The following is a 17,056-nucleotide window of genomic DNA, read 5'->3' as shown; positions in this document are numbered from 1 at the left end:
AACAGATTGATATTAAGGAAGTGGATGTGCTGGAAATTCTGGGAAGCATCAAGATGGATAAGTCCCCGGGGCTGGACCAGATATATCCAAGGTTACTACGGGAAATGAGAAACGTGATTTATGACTATTTGAAAGAACATAGTTTCATTAGTGATAGTCAGCATGGCTTTGTGAGGGGCAGGTCATGCTCACAAGCCTTATTGAGTTCTTTGTGGATGTGACAAGACAAGATGATGAAGGTCACGCAATGGATGTGGTGTATATGGATTTCAGTAAGGCATTTGATAAGGTTCCCCATGGTAGACTTATTCAGAAAGCTAGCAGGTATGGGATATAAGGAAATTTGTCTGACTGGATACAGAGTTGGCTATCAGAAAGAAGACAGCGAGTGGTGGTGGATGGAAAGATTTCTGCCTAAAGGTTGGTGACCAGTGGTGTCCCATAGGGATCAGTTCTTGGGCCTCTGCTCTTTGTAGTTTTTATAAATGAGTTGGATGAGGAAGTGGAAGGGTAAGTTAGTAAGTTTGCCGATGACCCAAAGGTCGGTGGTGTTGTAGGCAGTGCCGAAGGCTGTTGCAGGCTACAAGACAGGGACAGGATGCAGAGCTGGGCTGAGAAGTGGCAGATGGAGTTCAACCTGGATAAATGCAGAGTGATATGTTTTGGAAGGTAGAACTAGAATGCTGAATACAGAGTTAAAGACAGGCTTCTTGGCAGTGTGGGGGAACAGCAGGATCTTGGGATCTACACACAAATCCCTCAAAGTTGCCACCCAAGTTGACAGGGTTGTTAAGGAGGCGTATGGTGTGTTGGTTTTCATTAACAGGGTGACTGAGTTTAAGAGCCACGAGGTTTTGCTGCAGCTCTATAAAACCCTGGTTCAACCACACTTGGAATATTGCGTTCAGTTCTCTTCGCCTCATTAGGATGTAGATGCTTTAGAGAGGGTGCAGAGGAGATTTGCCAGGATGCTGTCTGGATTGGAGGGCATGTCTTATGAACAGAGGTTGATTGAGCTCGGGCTTTTCACACTGGAGAGGAGGAGGAAGAGGGGTGACTTGATAGAGGTGTACAGGGTAATGGGAGGCATAGAGAGAGTAGATAACCAGAGACCTTCCCCCAGGGCAGATATGGCTGTCATGAGGGGCTCATAATTTTAAGGTGAATGGAGGAAGGGATAGGGGAGCTATCAAGGTAGGTTCTTTATACAGAGAATGATAGGTGTGTGGTATGCACTGCCAGTGGTGATAGTAGAGTCAGAGACATTAGGGACATTTAAGCGATTGAGTTGACGAGTGTCGTGCTGGAAAAGCACAGCCGGTCAGGCAGCATCTAAGGATCAGAAGAATCAATGTATCGGGCATTAGCCCTTCGTCAGGCTCATACTCAAAACGTTGATCCTCCTGCTCCTTGGATACCGTCTGACAGGCTGTGCTTTTCCAGCAACACACTCTTTGACTCTGATCCCCAGCATCTGTGGTTCTCACTTTCTCCACACTTAAGTGACTGCTGAACAAGCACATGGATGGCAGTAAATTGTGGGGTGTGTAGGTTAGGTTGATCTTAGATTAAGATAAATGTTTGGCACAACATTGTGGGCCGAAGGACCTGTACCGTGCTGTACTGTTCTATGTTCTGTGTTCTATATTAGATACAAAAGACAGGATTAAAAACAGAAGCAGAAATCAAAGGAAGAACTGTTTGGATTATTCCCGCATCTCCGCCATCAGTCCTTACTGCCAGAAAAACAAAGGCACAACGTTCATCACCCACTGAAATTGCTGGAAAAGCTCAGCAGGTTTGGCAGCAGCTATGGAGAGAAATCAGAGTTAACGTTTCAGGTCCAGTGACCCTCAGAACTCTTGCAGTTTTGAGGAAGGGTCACAGGATCTGAAATGTTAACTCTGATTTCTCTCCACAGATGCTGCCCGACCTGCTGAGCTTTTCCAGCAATGTCTGTTTTTGTTTCCGATTTAAAGCATCCGCAGTTCTGTCAATTTTTATCCACAAAGTCCATCCCTCAGTCTGTGGATTTTCCCTTGTCCCCACATACCACCGTAGCCAGAACACCACCGCCTGCCCCACTGTGTTGAATCAATGGACAAGATGCCATTCCTTAGGTCAGGTTTCAGTGAAGTGTTGCAGCAGGCCACGGTCAGAGTAGAAACAAAGATAAAGAATTAAAATAACAAGCAAACCAGAAACTTCGGTCATTTTTGAGACAGAGCAAAGGCATTCCACAAAGTGGTGCTCAGTGTTTATTCTCCCCACTGTAGAGGAGACCACGTGGTGAGTAGTGAATTATATAGACTAAACTGGAAAGAGTGTTTGAGGTCTTGGACATTGGGATGAGAGGAGGCTAAAAGGCAGGTGTTGCAGCCTCTATGCTTTCACAGGGAAGGGACCAGAAGACGGTGAGGAGGTCTGACAGCTGGATGAAGATGTCATGAGGAAATGAGGCCTTCAGAATACTGAGGGGAGAAAGCAACACTCTCGTACCTGTCTTCAATCCTAAAGAAAAGTCATTGCTTTGAAAACTTACCTGTGATTCTCTCCACACATATTGCCTATCCTGCTGAGTGTTTCCAGCATTTTTGTTTTGATTTCAGATTTACAGCGTGGCAGGATTTTACTTTTGTATTCAAGTTTGGGCGATCTTGGTGGCACAGTGGTTAGCACTGCTGCCTCACAGCGCCAGGGACCTGGGTTCAATTCCCGCCTCAGGCGACTGACTGTGTGGAGTTTGCACGTTCTCCCCGTGTCTGCGTGGGTTTCCTCCGGGTGCTCCGGTTTCCTCCCACAGTCCAAAGATGTGCGGGTCAGGTGAATTGGCCATGCTAAATTGCCCGTAGTGTTAGGTAAGGGGTATATGTATGGGTATGGGTGGGTTGTCGCTTCGGCGGGTCGGTGTGGACTTGTTGGGCCAAAGGGCCTGTTTCCACACTGTAAGTAATCTAATCTAAATGTTGGAGGCCATGTTTCCAACACAACACTGAGTCCACTTCAAAAGGACATTTTTGCTGTAAGATGCTTTGGGTCATCAAGAGGTGATGAAAGGTGCTATACCAAACCAAAACCTTCATCTCATGCCCTCAGAAATGAGTCATATTTCCCAGTCTCACACTGAGCTTATGAATTTCTAGAGTTTAGTTTCAATGTCCATTGGTGATTTTAGGGAGATGGCCTCATGGTGGATAATCTGTTATCTTGAGGTGGATTTTGAATTTGATTAATTAAATCCAGAATGCAAAGGTAGTCTCAAAAGGGATGACCATCCCTTCTCGCAAAAAAATCCACTTAATTTAAAATGTCCTGAGTGGAGGGAATCTTTTAACTTGACCTAATTAGGTTAAGTTGTCATTCTATAGTAATGATGTGACAAGCCACTCTGTTAGGACAATTGAGCATCAAACCATGGCTTTGCTAGTGAGACCCACATCCCATGAGATAATTTTTCTGAAAAATTCTCATCAGCTTCTTTCCCTCCCCAGATCATGGGAGTAACCAATCCTAAAGGCCAGAAGAAGTACCTTACTGCTGCATTCCCTAGTGCTTGTGGGAAAACAAACCTGGCCATGATGAATCCAACATTACCCGGTTGGAAAGTTGAGTGTGTGGGAGATGACATCGCCTGGCTGAAGTTCGATGAGCAAGGTCTGATCCAATGAAATAAGGCAGTCATTAAATAATTTAACTGAGGAGGTATCTGTTTTTTATTGTCTGGTGAAAATCCAATGGGTTTATTAATACATCCATTTATTGGGCCTTCCCACAGGTAAACTAAGAGCAATCAACCCAGAAAATGGCTTCTTTGGTGTAGCTCCTGGGACATCTATGAAGACAAATCCAAATGCAATGCAAACCATCAGCAAGAACACCATCTACACCAATGTGGGAGAAACCAGCGATGGGGGTGTTTACTGGGAAGGAATCGATGAAACTCTGCCCCCAGGTATCACAGTGACTTCATGGAAGAACAAAAAATGGAGTCCTGATGATGGAGAACCATGTGCACATCCCAACTCCAGGTTCTGTACTCCTGCCAGACAGTGTCCAATCATTGACCCAAACTGGGAGTCTCCTGAAGGGGTCCCCATTGAAGGGATTATCTTCGGAGGACGGAGACCAAAAGGTACAATAGTCTAAACTGTAGAGCACCAGAACTAAACATTAGACACTGATCCCTAACTGCCGTAGTATTGTAGAGGATGCTTCCCACTGAGTTCAGAAACTCTTCAACAGATCTTTAGTGAAAGTCTGGAAGGGGGACAACAGGGTAATGGTGTTAAATTGTTAATTATGTGGTGAATACGTGTACAGGAGATACTCATCTGGTTCAGCTAATGGCCTTCCAGGAAGGAAAGCTACCATCTTTGAGGCAAAAGTAAAGCAATAGACAGAAAATTACAGGCTAATTAGCCTAACCTTGGTCAGGGCTAAGATTTTGGGAATCCGCTATGAAGAGTGAGATTTCTGAATACTTGGAAGTGTAAAGTAAAATAGGGTAAAGTTAGCATGGTTTCATTCAGGGGAGGTCACGTTTGACAAATCTGCCAGAAATCATTGAGGAAGTAATGACCAGGTTAGACCAAGGAGAGCCACTGGATGTTATCGACCTGGACTTCAAGAAGGCCTTTGACAAGGTGCTGCACAGGAGGCTACTGAGTAAGATAAGGTACCATGATGTTAGAGGTAAGGTGCTAGCATGGATAGAGCTTGGCTGTCTGCAAGAAAGCAGCGATAAAAGGGTCTTTTTCAGGATGGCGCCAGTTACAAGTGGTGTTCCACAAAGCTCAGTGTTGGGACCACAACTTTTCACTTTACACATTAATGATCTAGATGACGGAACTAAGGGCATTCTGGCTAAGTTTGTAAATGATACAAAGATAGGTAGAGGGACAGGTAGTATTGAGGAGGCAGGAAGGCTTGGAGAGTGGGCAAAGAAGTGACAGATGGAGTACAATGTGGGAAAGTGAGAGGTCTACACTTGTAGGAAGAATAGAGGCTTGGACTATTTTCTGAATGGGGAGAAAATTCAGAAGTCTGAAGTGCAAAGAGATTTAGGAGTTCTAGACCAGGATTCTCTCAGGGTAAACTTGCAAGTTGAGTCAGTAGTTAGGAAGGCAAATACAATGTTGGCATTTATTTTGAAAGGACTTGAATATAAAAACAGGGATGTATTTCTGAGGCTTTAATAAAGCTCTGGTTAGTGCACATTTGGAGAACTATGCGCAGGTCTGGGCCCCATATCTCAGGAGGGATGCACTGGCCATGGAGCGTGTTCAGAGGAGGTTCATGAATATGATGCCAGGAATGAAAAGCTTAACACATTAGAATCGTTTGAGGATTCTGGGTCTGTACTCGATGGAGTTGAGAAGGATGAGGGGGGAATCTAATTGAGATTTGCAGAATTCTGAATGGCCTGGTCAGGGCGGATGTTGGGAAGATGTTTCCATTGGTAGGAGAGACTGAGACCCGAGAGCTCAGACTTAGAGTAAAGGGAAGACCTTTTAGAACTGAAATAAGGAGAAACTACTTCAGCCAGAGAGGGGTGAGCCTGTGGAATTCACTGCCACAGAAGGCTGTGCAGGCCAGGTCATTGAGTATATTTAAGATGGAGAAAGATAAGTTCTTGATTGTCAAGGGCATCGAGTGTTACAGGGAGAAAGTGGGAGAATGAAGTTAAGAAACCTATCAGCCATGATTGAATGGAAGAGCAGACTCTATGGGTTGAATAATGCTCCTATCTTTTACAGTCGTATGGGCTTATCAGGTCAGTCCTACGAGTGACTCCAGCCATATAGCAATGTGGTTGCCCCTTAGTTGACCTCGGGGTAATTAAAGTCTAGATTAGAATGGTGCTGGAAAAGCACAGCAGTTCAGGCAGCATCCGAGGAACAGTAAAATCAACATTTCGGGCAAAAGCCCTTCATCAGGAATATAGGAATACATAGCCCGTATTCCTGATAAAGGGCTTTTGCCCGAAACGTCGATTTTACTGCTCCTCGGATGCTGCCTGAACTGCTGTGCTTTTCCAGCACCATTCTAATCTAGACTCTGGTTTCCAGCATCTGCAGCCATTGTTTTTACCTCTGGGTAATTAAAGATGGCCAATAAATGCTGGTCTAACCTGTGACACACACAAACCATAAACAAATACAAGAGAAAAACAACAGTTTGTTGCACAGTAACACCGTAGTACATCTTAGTAATTAGAAAAGCCTTTTCGGCCCACCTCTACATCAGTATCCATTCTCCACATGAGCTTGCATTTACTTCACCCCCGTCTCACCCTATCAACATAAACCTTTTCTCCGTGGTCTATTTTTATCATTCCCTGCAATGTGTACTCACCTCAATAATTCCTTATGGTAGTGAGTTCATCATTCAATCCTCGAGGTCAAGAATTCACAATTGGATTTGTTTGTCATCACGGTCTATTGGTTGACCTTAGCCTTGCAGCCACCTTTACACCTACTCCACCAAGCACCTTTATAACCTTAAAGGCCTTTCCTTGGAGACCATTTGTCTTCTATTTTATAGACAAAACAACCGTGAACAATTCAATTTTCCCTTACAGGTGCAACCTCTCAGTTCTGGCCTCATGCTGATAAAGTGCTTTTTGCTCCTTCTCTGGTGTCTCTGTCCTTTAGTGAAAACGGACGCTGGAAATCTGCACAGTATTCAAAATGTAGTCGAACAAACTCTCTCCCCTTGTTTGTGTTTCAGTTCTGTCCCTTTAGAAATTAAACCTAGTGTCTTATTGCTTTTTTATGGCTTTTTAAACTGTAACACCACAATATATTTATATCCAGATCTCACTGATCCCCTAATTGACGTTGATGCATATTTTCCAAAGCCTCCTCTTCAGACCAAAACACACTACCTGAACCTTTTGTATATTGACAAGCGTTTATTTCACAAAGTGAAAAATCACACAACACCAGGTTATAGTCCAATAGGTTTTTCTGGAAGAACTAGCTTTCGGAGCGCTGCTCCTTCATGCGGTGGTGTGATTGGTCTTGTGTGATTTTTAACTTGGTCCATCCCAGCTCCTCCACATCATTATTTCACAGACATTTCTGTCATTCCATTACAGGTGTCCCTCTGGTTTATGAAGCTTTTAACTGGCAGCATGGAGTTTACATTGGGGCATCCATGAGATCAGAAGCTACAGCTGCAGCAGAACACAAAGGTATGTGGATAACCCCGGGACCTGATACACAGTAAAACACCAGGACACAGAATACACCAACACTGGAGGGAGTACGGATCATAGTAGCACTGAGACCCAGAACATAGTAACACCAGGACACAGAATGCACCAATACTGGGCAGGCAAGGAACACAGGGTAAAAACAGGGACTGCAGATACTGGAAACCAGAGTCTAGATTAGAGTGGTGCTGGAAAAGCACAGCAGTTCAGACAGCATCCGAGGAGCAGGAAAATCGACGTTTCGGGCAAAAGCCCTTCATCAGGAATGCAGGCAGAGTGCCTGAAAGGTGGAGAGATAAATGACAGGAGGGTGGGGGTGGGGAGAAAGTAGCATAGAGTACAATAGGTGAGTAGGGGTGGGGATGAAGGTGATAGGTCAGAGAGGAGGTTGGGGGAAGGTAGCAAAGAGTACAATGGGTGAATGGGGGTGGAATGAAGGTGATAGGGCAGAGAGGAGGGTGGAGCGGTTAGGTGGAAAAGAAGATAGGCAGGTAGGACAGGTCATGGGGACGGTGCTGAGCTGGAAGTTTGGAACTGGGGTGAGGTGGGGTAAGGGGAAATGAGGAAACTGGTGAAGTCCACATTGATGCCCTGGGATTGAAGTGTTCCAAGGCGGAAGATGAGGCATTCTTCCTCCAGGCGTCTGGTGGTGAGGGAGCGGCGGTGAAGGAGGCCCAGGACCTCCATGCCCTCGGCAGAGGGGGAGGGGGAGTTGAAATGTTGGGCCACAGGGCGGTGTGGTTGATTGGTGCGGGGATCCCAGAGATGTTCCCTAAAGCGCTCTGCTAGGAGGGGTCCAGTCTCCCCAATGTAGAGCAGACTGCATCGGGAGCAAGGGATACAACAAATGATATTGGTGGATGTGCAGGTAAAACTTTGATGGATGTGGAAGGCTCCTTTAGGACCTTGGATGGAGGTGAGGAAGGAGGTGTGGGCACAGGTTTTGCAATTCCTGCCAGGGTGGGAGGGTGGGTTGTGGGGCGGGAGAAACCTGACCAGGTAGTCACGGAGGGAATGGTCTTTGCGGAAAGGGAGGGAAATATATCCCTGGTGGTGGGGTCCGTTTGGAGGTGGTGGAAATGTCGTCGGATGATTTGGTTTATGCGAAGGTTGGTAGGGTGGAAGGTGAGCATCGGGGGGGGTTCTGTCCTTGTTATGGTTGGAGGGGTGGGGTCTGAGGGTGGAGGTGCGGGATGTAGATGAGATGCGTTGGAGGGCATCTTCAACCACGTGGGAAGGGAAATTGCAGTCTCTAAAGAAGGAGGCCATCTGGTGTGTTCTGTGGTGGAACTGGTCCGCCTGGGAGCAGATTCAGCGGAGATGGAGGAATTGGGATTAGGGGATGGCATTTTTGCAGGAGATAGAGTGGGAAGAGGTGTAATCCAGGTAGCTGTGGGAGTCAGTGGGTTTGTAAAAAATGTCAGTGTCAAGTCGGTCATCATTAATGGAGATGGAGAAGTCCAGGAAGGGGAGGGAGGTGTCAGAGACATGGTTTAGGTAAATGTAAGGTCAGGGTGGAATGTGTTGGTGAAGTTGATGAATTGCTCAACCTCCTCGCGGGAGCACAAGGTGGCGCCAATGCAGTCATCAATGTAGTGGAGGAAGAGGTGGGGAGTGGTGCCGATGTAACTACGGGAGATGGACTGTTCTACGTAGCCAACAAAGAGAGAGGCATAGCTGGGGCCCAGAACACAGTAATATTGGGGAGGATCACAGAACAATGCATATTAGTAATACTGGGACAGAATAGTTCAGTAATCCTGTGACACTGAGTATGCTAGTAATACTGGGACACCAGATCAGTAACCCAGGGACACTGAATATACCAGCAATCCTGGGACACAATTGATCAATAACTCTGGGACACAGATTATGCATTCAGTTCTTCTATAACGTGATAGTTGCATTCATATGCAACCCCGTATTATAGAAAAATCACACTTTAAAAACAACGCTTAAAGTGTTGGCACTGTAATCGCATTAAAGCCACCACACAGTTTAAAAATTGCCACTTTAGAAACACTGTCCCCAATTCATCAATCGTGTTACAGTGAATTTATGTTAATGAAACACGTGTTATAGTAGATCGACCTGTATCTGCCATACTTGGGCACCAGATCAATAATTTTGGGGTATAGAGTATACCAATAATAGAGGGTACAATGGATCAGTGATCCCGGGACACAGATTATAGAGCAATACTGGTTCACAGCAAATTAGTAACATCAGGACACCATCTATATCAGTAATACTGCACAAAATAGATCAGAAACCCTGAGAGTTGAAAAATGTAGTGCTGGAAAAACACAGCAGGCTAGGCAGCATCTGATAGAGCAGGCGTATCGACGTTTCGGGCATAAGCCCTTCTTCATGAATGAGGCTGGTGTGCCAGGCGGGCTGAGATAAAAGGTAGGGGGGAGGGGGTTTGGGGGAGGGGTGCTGGGAATACGATAGGTGGATGGAGGTGAGGGCGAGGGTGATAGGCTGGAGAGGGGGTAGGGGCGGAGAGGTCGAGAAGAAGATTGCAGGTCAAGAGGGCGGTGCTGAATCCGGGGGTTGGGACTGAGATAAAGTGGGGGGAGGGGAAATTCCATCTATCATATTCCCAGCGCCCCTCCCTAAATTCCCTCCCCCCTACCTTTTATCCCTGCCCGCCTGGCACACCAGCCTCATTCCTTAAGAAGGGCTTATGTCCGAAACGTGATTCTCCTGCTCCTCGGATACTGCATGGCCTGCTGTGTTTTTCTAGCACCACATTTTTCAGTTCTGGTCTCCAGCATCTGCAGTCCTCACTTTCTCCCAGAAACCCTAAGACACAAAGTATACCAGTAATGCTGGGATACAATAGGTCAGTAAAACAGGGACACAGATTATGCCAGTAAAAATGGAACACAATACATTAATAATGCTTGGGATACAGAGAAGACTGGGACTACCCGGGCACATTCGATCAGTAAACCTCAGATAAGCAGTATACTGGTAATAGTGGGACACAACAGATCAGTAAACCAGAGACTCTGAGGATACCAGTAATATTAGGGCACAATACACAAGTAATGTGTGGACAGATTATACCCGTAATTCTTGGACATAGCAGATCAGTAACAGTGGGGTACACTGTAAAGCACCAATACTGGGACACAATATGTCAGTAACACTGGGACTCAGAGTTTTCCAGTAATACTGGGACACCACAGATCAGTAACTTTGGAACAGAAAATGTGCCAGTAATACTCAGACACAATCGATCAGAAAAGCTAGGATACAGAGTACACCAGTAATACTGGTCCCTAATAGATGAGGAACCCTGAGACACAGGGTATGCCAGTAATTATATGGGGACACAATAAATCAGGAACGCGAGAACACAAATCCATAATGCTTGGACTCAAAGTATATTAGTAATACTGAGACATAATAGATCAGTAAAGCTAGGACACAAAGTACACTAGTAATACAATGGATAATAAACCATGGACACAGAATATATTATTAATACTGGCCACAATAGATCAGTACACCTAGGACAAAGTGTACACACGAAATACAGGTTCCACATGGTAAGCTGCTCTGGAAGGTTCGATTGCACAGAATCTGGGGAAGCTTGCAAATTGGATACACAGTTGACGTGATGGTGGATAGAGTCAAGATTAGAGTGGTGCTGGAAAAGCACAGCAGGTCAGGCAGTATCCGAGGAGCTGAAAAATCGACGTTTCAGGCAGGAGCCCTTCATCAAGGGGTGATTGATTCTGATCTCCAGCATCTGCAGTCCTCACTTTCGCCCGTGATGGTGGAAAGATGCTTGTCGGACTGGAGGCCTGTGACTAGTGGAGTGCCTCAGAGGTCAGTGCTGGGCCCATTGCTGTTTGTTATCTATATCAATGATTTGGATGAGAATGTACAAGGCCTGATTAGTAAGTTTGCAGATGTCACTAAAATAGGAGGTATCGTGGAGGCTGAGGAAGTTTATCAGAAATTACAGCAGGACCTTGATCAGCTGGGGACGTGGGCCGATAAGTGGCAAATGGAGGGTAATGTAGATAACTGTGAGGTCTTGCATTTTGGAAAGTCAAATCAAGGCAGGAGTTTCATGGTGAACAGTAGGGCCTTAAGAAATGTAATGGAACAGAGGGATCTGGGAGTTGAGGTGCACTGTTCTCTGAAAGTGGAGTCACAGGTAGACAGGGCAGTGAAGATGGCTTTTGGCACATTGGCCTTCATCAGTCAGGGCATTGAGTATAGAAGTTGGGAAGTTATGTTGCAGTTGTACACAATGTTGATGAGGACGCACTTGGAGTATTGTGTTCAGTTTTGATCATCTTGTTATAGGAAGGATGGTATTAAACTGGAAAAAATGAAGAAGAAATTTACAAGGATGTTGCCAGGACTCGACAGTCTGAGTTATAGGGAGAGGTTCAACAACTAGGACTTCTTTCTTTAGAACGTAGGAGACTGAGGGGGATCTAACAGAAGTGTATAAGATCATGAGAAGTATAGATGGGGTAAATGCACTCCGTCTTTTTCCCAGGGTTGGGGAATCGAGGACAGGAGGGCATCAGTTTGAGGTTAGAGGGGAAAGAATAAAAGGGAACCTGAGGGGCAACGTTTTTACACAGAGGGTGATACGCATATGGAATGAGCTGCCTGTGGAAGTGGTTGAGGCGGGTACATTAACAACATTTAAAGGACAAATGCACGGATAGGAAATGTTTAGAAGGATATGGGCCAATGAAATGGGGATAGTGTTGATGGACATTTTGGTTGGCACGGACCAGTTTGGGTCACAGGGCCTCTCTCTATGCTGCCGGAATGTATGACTCTATGACTGGGACACAGTAGATCAGTAAAGCTGGAACACAGAGTAATACTGGCACACATTAGATGAGTAAACCTAGGACCATAAGTACACCAGTGATACTGAGATACAATAAATCAATAAACCAGGGACACCAAATATACCATTAATACTGGCTACAAAAGAGCAGCAAACACAGCAAGCAAGCATCCCAGTAATACTAGTACACAATAAATCTGTATTGCTGGGACACAAAGTATACCAGTCATACTGAGACAGAGTAGATCAGTAACATGGGGATAAAAAGCACACCATTAATATTGGGACATAAAGATGAGTAACTGGCAGACACAGAGTATACCAGCACTACCAGGACCCTATGCATCAGTAACCCTGGGACACAGAGCATACAGTAATAATCGGACAAAACAGACCAGATGCAGATTTTACCAGTAAAACTGGGACACAATACAACTGAGTAAACCAGTAATACTGAGATAGAATAGATTAGTGATCCAGGAGCAGAGAACATGCCTGTTATAGTGGACACAATAAATCAGTAAATTTAGGATATTTTATGGGATACACATTATCATTAACTGTGGAACACAGAGTACACCGGTAGTACTTGGATACAATGGATCAGGCAATGCTGGGACACAGAGGAGATCAGTCATACAGGGATACAATAGACCCGTCACACTGGGATACAGATTTTACAGGAATTCTCATACACAGTAGCTCTGTATCCCAGCGATAGAGATAATGTCAATAATTCTGGAAAGCAATAGATCAGTAAGGCTGAGACACATAGTAGAACAATAATACTGGAATGCAACAGAACAGTAAGGCTGGAGCACAAAATATACCAGTAATACTGGGATACAATAGATTAGTTATACTTGGTCACAGAGTAATACTGGGACACAATAGATCAGTAAACCAGGAATGCGGAGCGTTTCAGTAATACCGGGCACAATAGATGAGTGAGGTGCAGAAATAGGGTGTATAGTAATGCTTGAACGGGATAGTTGCGCTGGGACACAGAAATTACCAGTATTAGTGGCACACAACACATCAGTAACTCTTGCAATGTAGATTGAAACAGTATTAGTGGACATAATAGATCAGGAATAATAGGACGCAGAGTATGCCAATAATTCTGGGAGACACCAGATTAGTAAACCAGGGGTAGTGAGTATACCAGTAGAATGGGGACACAATAGTTCAGGAACCTGAAGGCACAGACTATACCATCAATACTGTGGACAAAGTGTATACAATAACACTGGGTCACAATTGATCAATGAAGCTGGGACACTGTGTAAACCAATAAGACTGAGAAAGCAATCGATCAGTATCCTTGTGAAACTGTGTCTACCAACAATAATAGGAAACAGGACCTTGAGACACAGTGTACACCCGTAATACTGGGAACACAATAGATTAGAAACCCTTGGCAATGGCGTATATCAGTAACATTGGGACACAATAGATGAGGAATACTGGGATACAGTGGATCAGTAAATCAGGGACACAGAGAAGGACAGCCATACTGGAACACAACAGATAAATAATCTTGGTACACGAAGTATTCCAATAATACTGGGACTCCATAGATCAGTGATGCTGGGACACCAAGAATACCTGAAATATTGAGACATAACAGACCAGTAAACTTGGGACACAGAGGATACCAGTAATACTGGGACACAGTAGATCAGGAATCCTGGGACACAGCGTATACCAGTAATACTGTGGAGAAAGACTATACAGAAATACTGAGCACAATAGATCAGTAATCTTGTGAAACTGTGTCTACCAGTAATAATGGGAAACAGTATGTCAATAATCTCAGAGCACAGGGTACATCAGTGTTAAAGTGGGACACTATTGATTAGTAATGTTGGGACTTAGAGTATACCAGTAACACTGGGATACAGGAGACCAGTAATCTACAGACAAAGAGTAATACTGGGACTCAGAATACAATTGACCAATAACTCTGGGACTCAGAATTTACCCGTAATAGTGAGTGGAATGTTCTTTTGCAGAAGACAGTGTACCTGGAGGTGGGATTGCGATTGAAGTGACACATTGGTGGCACCCCATTACCTTCCATTTCCACCAAAGCCAGAGTCTTGTTGGGACCTTCTCATTCCCCCTTCAATTGAGACCTTTAACTGGTCAATTTGTGATCACCTAATAAGGCATATTCCTAAATGGGCTAGAATGAATTCCAGCAGGATGAGAAAGAACTGTTAATTCAATAGGTCAATCTGTGGGAGCTGGCTGTCGGTGGGAGCAGGAGGCTGGGTGCCCATGATCTGTACCAATCTGTGAATGCTCAGTGGGCTGGGCTGAGTGTATCACTGTGAAAAGTGTGTCACCTCTCCAGGAAATTCCAATAGTCACTGGCAAACCCCAGCCACTGTAAAGTGAGATAAGTGGATGTGGAGTGAAGAATCGAAGACTTACTCATATTTGTCCCCATATTAATGTGCAGTTAATTTGTTTTTTGTTGTCATCATCACTGTTCCTCTTGTCATTGTTTCTCAGGTAAGACCATTATGCATGACCCTTTCGCCATGCGGCCTTTCTTTGGCTACAACTTTGGGAGGTACCTGTCGCACTGGCTCAGCATGGAGCACAGGACCTGCTCAAAACTTCCCAAGATCTTCCACGTCAACTGGTTCCGCAAAGATAAACAGAACAACTTCCTGTGGCCGGGTTTTGGGGAGAACTGTCGAGTTCTGGAGTGGATGTTCCGGAGAATCGAGGGAGAGGACTGCGCCAAGATGTCTCCTTTGGGCTACATTCCTGCAGACGGTGCCCTCAACCTCAATGGTCTCGGCCACGTGAACATGGACGAAATCTTCAGTATTGACAAAGAATTCTGGGAAGAGGAAATCAAAGAGATCCGAAAATACTTTGATGATCAGGTCAACACTGACCTTCCCTGTGACGTGGCCAATCAGCTGTTGCAGCTGGAACAAAGAATAAATCGGTTGTAATGAGAGAGTGAGATACCAAAGATCGGGACACTCCTGGTTAAGGGAGCAAGCAGCCAATCTGTGCAGACCACGAGCGCCTACTTCCCCTGCTTAGCTGTTGATCTGTGTTGGCTTAATTTGCCTCACCATGAAAGATATCAGGGCAACAGTCCTCAATGCATCACGGATTAAGGAGGGAAAATTCAAGTAGAAAATTCTACATAACGATGTCTGTTGTACTTGCAATTTGTATGTCCCTGTTTCAGTGAGTCTGCTGTGTGACTGTATACTGTGTGTCAGTGTGTACCTGCTATATCTCTGTGTATATCTGTTGTGTGCCTCTGTGTAACTGTTGTCTCTCTGCATGTCTCTCTGTTGTGTGCTCTAGCTGAGCACAGATCATGTTTGTTCAATAATTTGCAGTTCAGTGTTCCCATGCAAAGAATAGGTTGGCTTATGGGTTGGTGGGGAGAATGAGAAGCAGGGGATGGGGAGGGATTAGGAGCTAAAATCCAAAACAAAGAGAAATATTTCCTAATTATGACTCAATATTTATAGAATTAACAGACCCCAATCCTGATTTAAAACCCTATTGTAATCTATGCACTCAATGAGTTTTATACTGCTTCATAGAATGTGGGTTACATTGTTTAAACATTAATATTTACTGGTTTAGAGTCAATCTCTGCTTCAGGTCCAGAACATCGAATGAAGTGTGCAGCAAGCTCCTGTTAGGTAATACTTTAGTCATCTCAATATCAAACAATTATGACAGGTTTTCTTTTCCTTCTCTCAAATTTGCCCTGTTTTAATATAAGGTGGGGATTTGCTTTTGTGCCTTATTGTTTTCATTGCCTGAAGATTTTGTACCATCAATGTTTTATTCGAATCACTGTGACGCCCCCATTAAAACACATTTTTATAGTAAATGTGTGTTCAATATTGGGTTAGCCATGGGAAATACAGTGATTGGGTGTGAATAGGGTTGGTGTGGACTCAATGGGTGAAATGAGTTTCCACACTGTCAGGATTCTATGAGCTAACACTCATGTAACAGACATGAAGCAGCAGCATGAGGGAGGGAGGAGTGAGTCCAATTTGTTTTGCAAGAATCCATGCATTAAAAAAACATCATTTTGTCCTTCCTTTTACATTCAATGCAGTGTCTACCATTTTTTCTATTTAATGAAGACCCATACAATGCAAGGGTGCGAGACTACAGGGGATGGTGATATTGTTGCTTAGTAACTCTTGTCTAGAACTTTCTAGAAATTGGAATGAGCTTGCATTATATGATTTATAATGGCCTTGTTTTAGTCCAGCAAGGTTGATTTCAAAATTTAAACAAAATATAACTTTTAAAACAATTTATGATCCCTCTTCATGTCTCTTGAACTTGACACAAGAAACAATTGCACAGTAACAGTTAAGGAATTAGTTTAATTAATTAAAATGCATTTTGAAATTTGGGAAATCTTTCATTGTTTTTAAAAATATGTGAAAATAAATTTTTGGAGAATAAACATTGGCCCATTTAATCTGGTTAACTTTGACCTGGAATCAAACCCGTCGGGAAGTTAACATATGGAGACAATGTATCAGGGATGGACGAAATGAGAAGACAGGAGCTGGATGGAGGAACTACAACTAACTGGATTCTGAAGCTGAGAAAGCTCGCTCAGGAAGGGGTTACTCATGTTGTTTCATTCACTTTCTATGTGATAAAATGCCCTGAATTATTCCATACAAAGGTAAAGATGATTTTGGTGTGTGCTAACCCAAATGACAGGATTTTATCAAATTCCAGCTTGACATTTCTTAGTACATCCATTAGATCTGTAATGTTCATCATGTGGAGTACTGCCTACAGTTTTGGTCTCTTAATTGAGGAAGAATGTATTAGACAATAGACAATAGACAATAGGTGCAGGAGTAGGCCATTCAGCCCTTCGAGCCTGTACCGCCATTCAATATGATCATGGCTGATCATTCCTAATCAGTATCCGCTTCCTGCCTTATCTCCATAACCCTTGATTCCACTATCTTTGAAAG

General features: G+C 44.2%; 1 protein-coding gene across 1 annotated transcript in view; it reads left to right on the top strand.

Annotated features, from left to right (window-relative positions):
* Window positions 1–15,025, top strand: part of LOC132822680 (phosphoenolpyruvate carboxykinase, cytosolic [GTP]-like) — a 37,135-nt gene extending 22,110 nt beyond the window's left edge. Inside the window, exons 5-8 of the mRNA XM_060835931.1 lie at window positions 3,492–3,654; window positions 3,776–4,132; window positions 7,100–7,195; window positions 14,571–15,025. Of these exons, the coding sequence (XP_060691914.1) occupies window positions 3,492–3,654; window positions 3,776–4,132; window positions 7,100–7,195; window positions 14,571–15,025 (1,071 nt within the window). The remainder of the gene's footprint in view (window positions 1–3,491; window positions 3,655–3,775; window positions 4,133–7,099; window positions 7,196–14,570) is intronic.
* The last annotated feature ends 2,031 nt before the right edge of the window (window positions 15,026–17,056 follow it).

Source organism: Hemiscyllium ocellatum, chromosome 15, assembly GCF_020745735.1.
Source record: "Hemiscyllium ocellatum isolate sHemOce1 chromosome 15, sHemOce1.pat.X.cur, whole genome shotgun sequence".
In the NCBI taxonomy this organism is placed as follows: domain Eukaryota; kingdom Metazoa; phylum Chordata; class Chondrichthyes; order Orectolobiformes; family Hemiscylliidae; genus Hemiscyllium; species Hemiscyllium ocellatum.
Note: the sequence above shows the minus strand (reverse complement) of the source record. Positions and strands in the feature narration are given on the sequence as shown.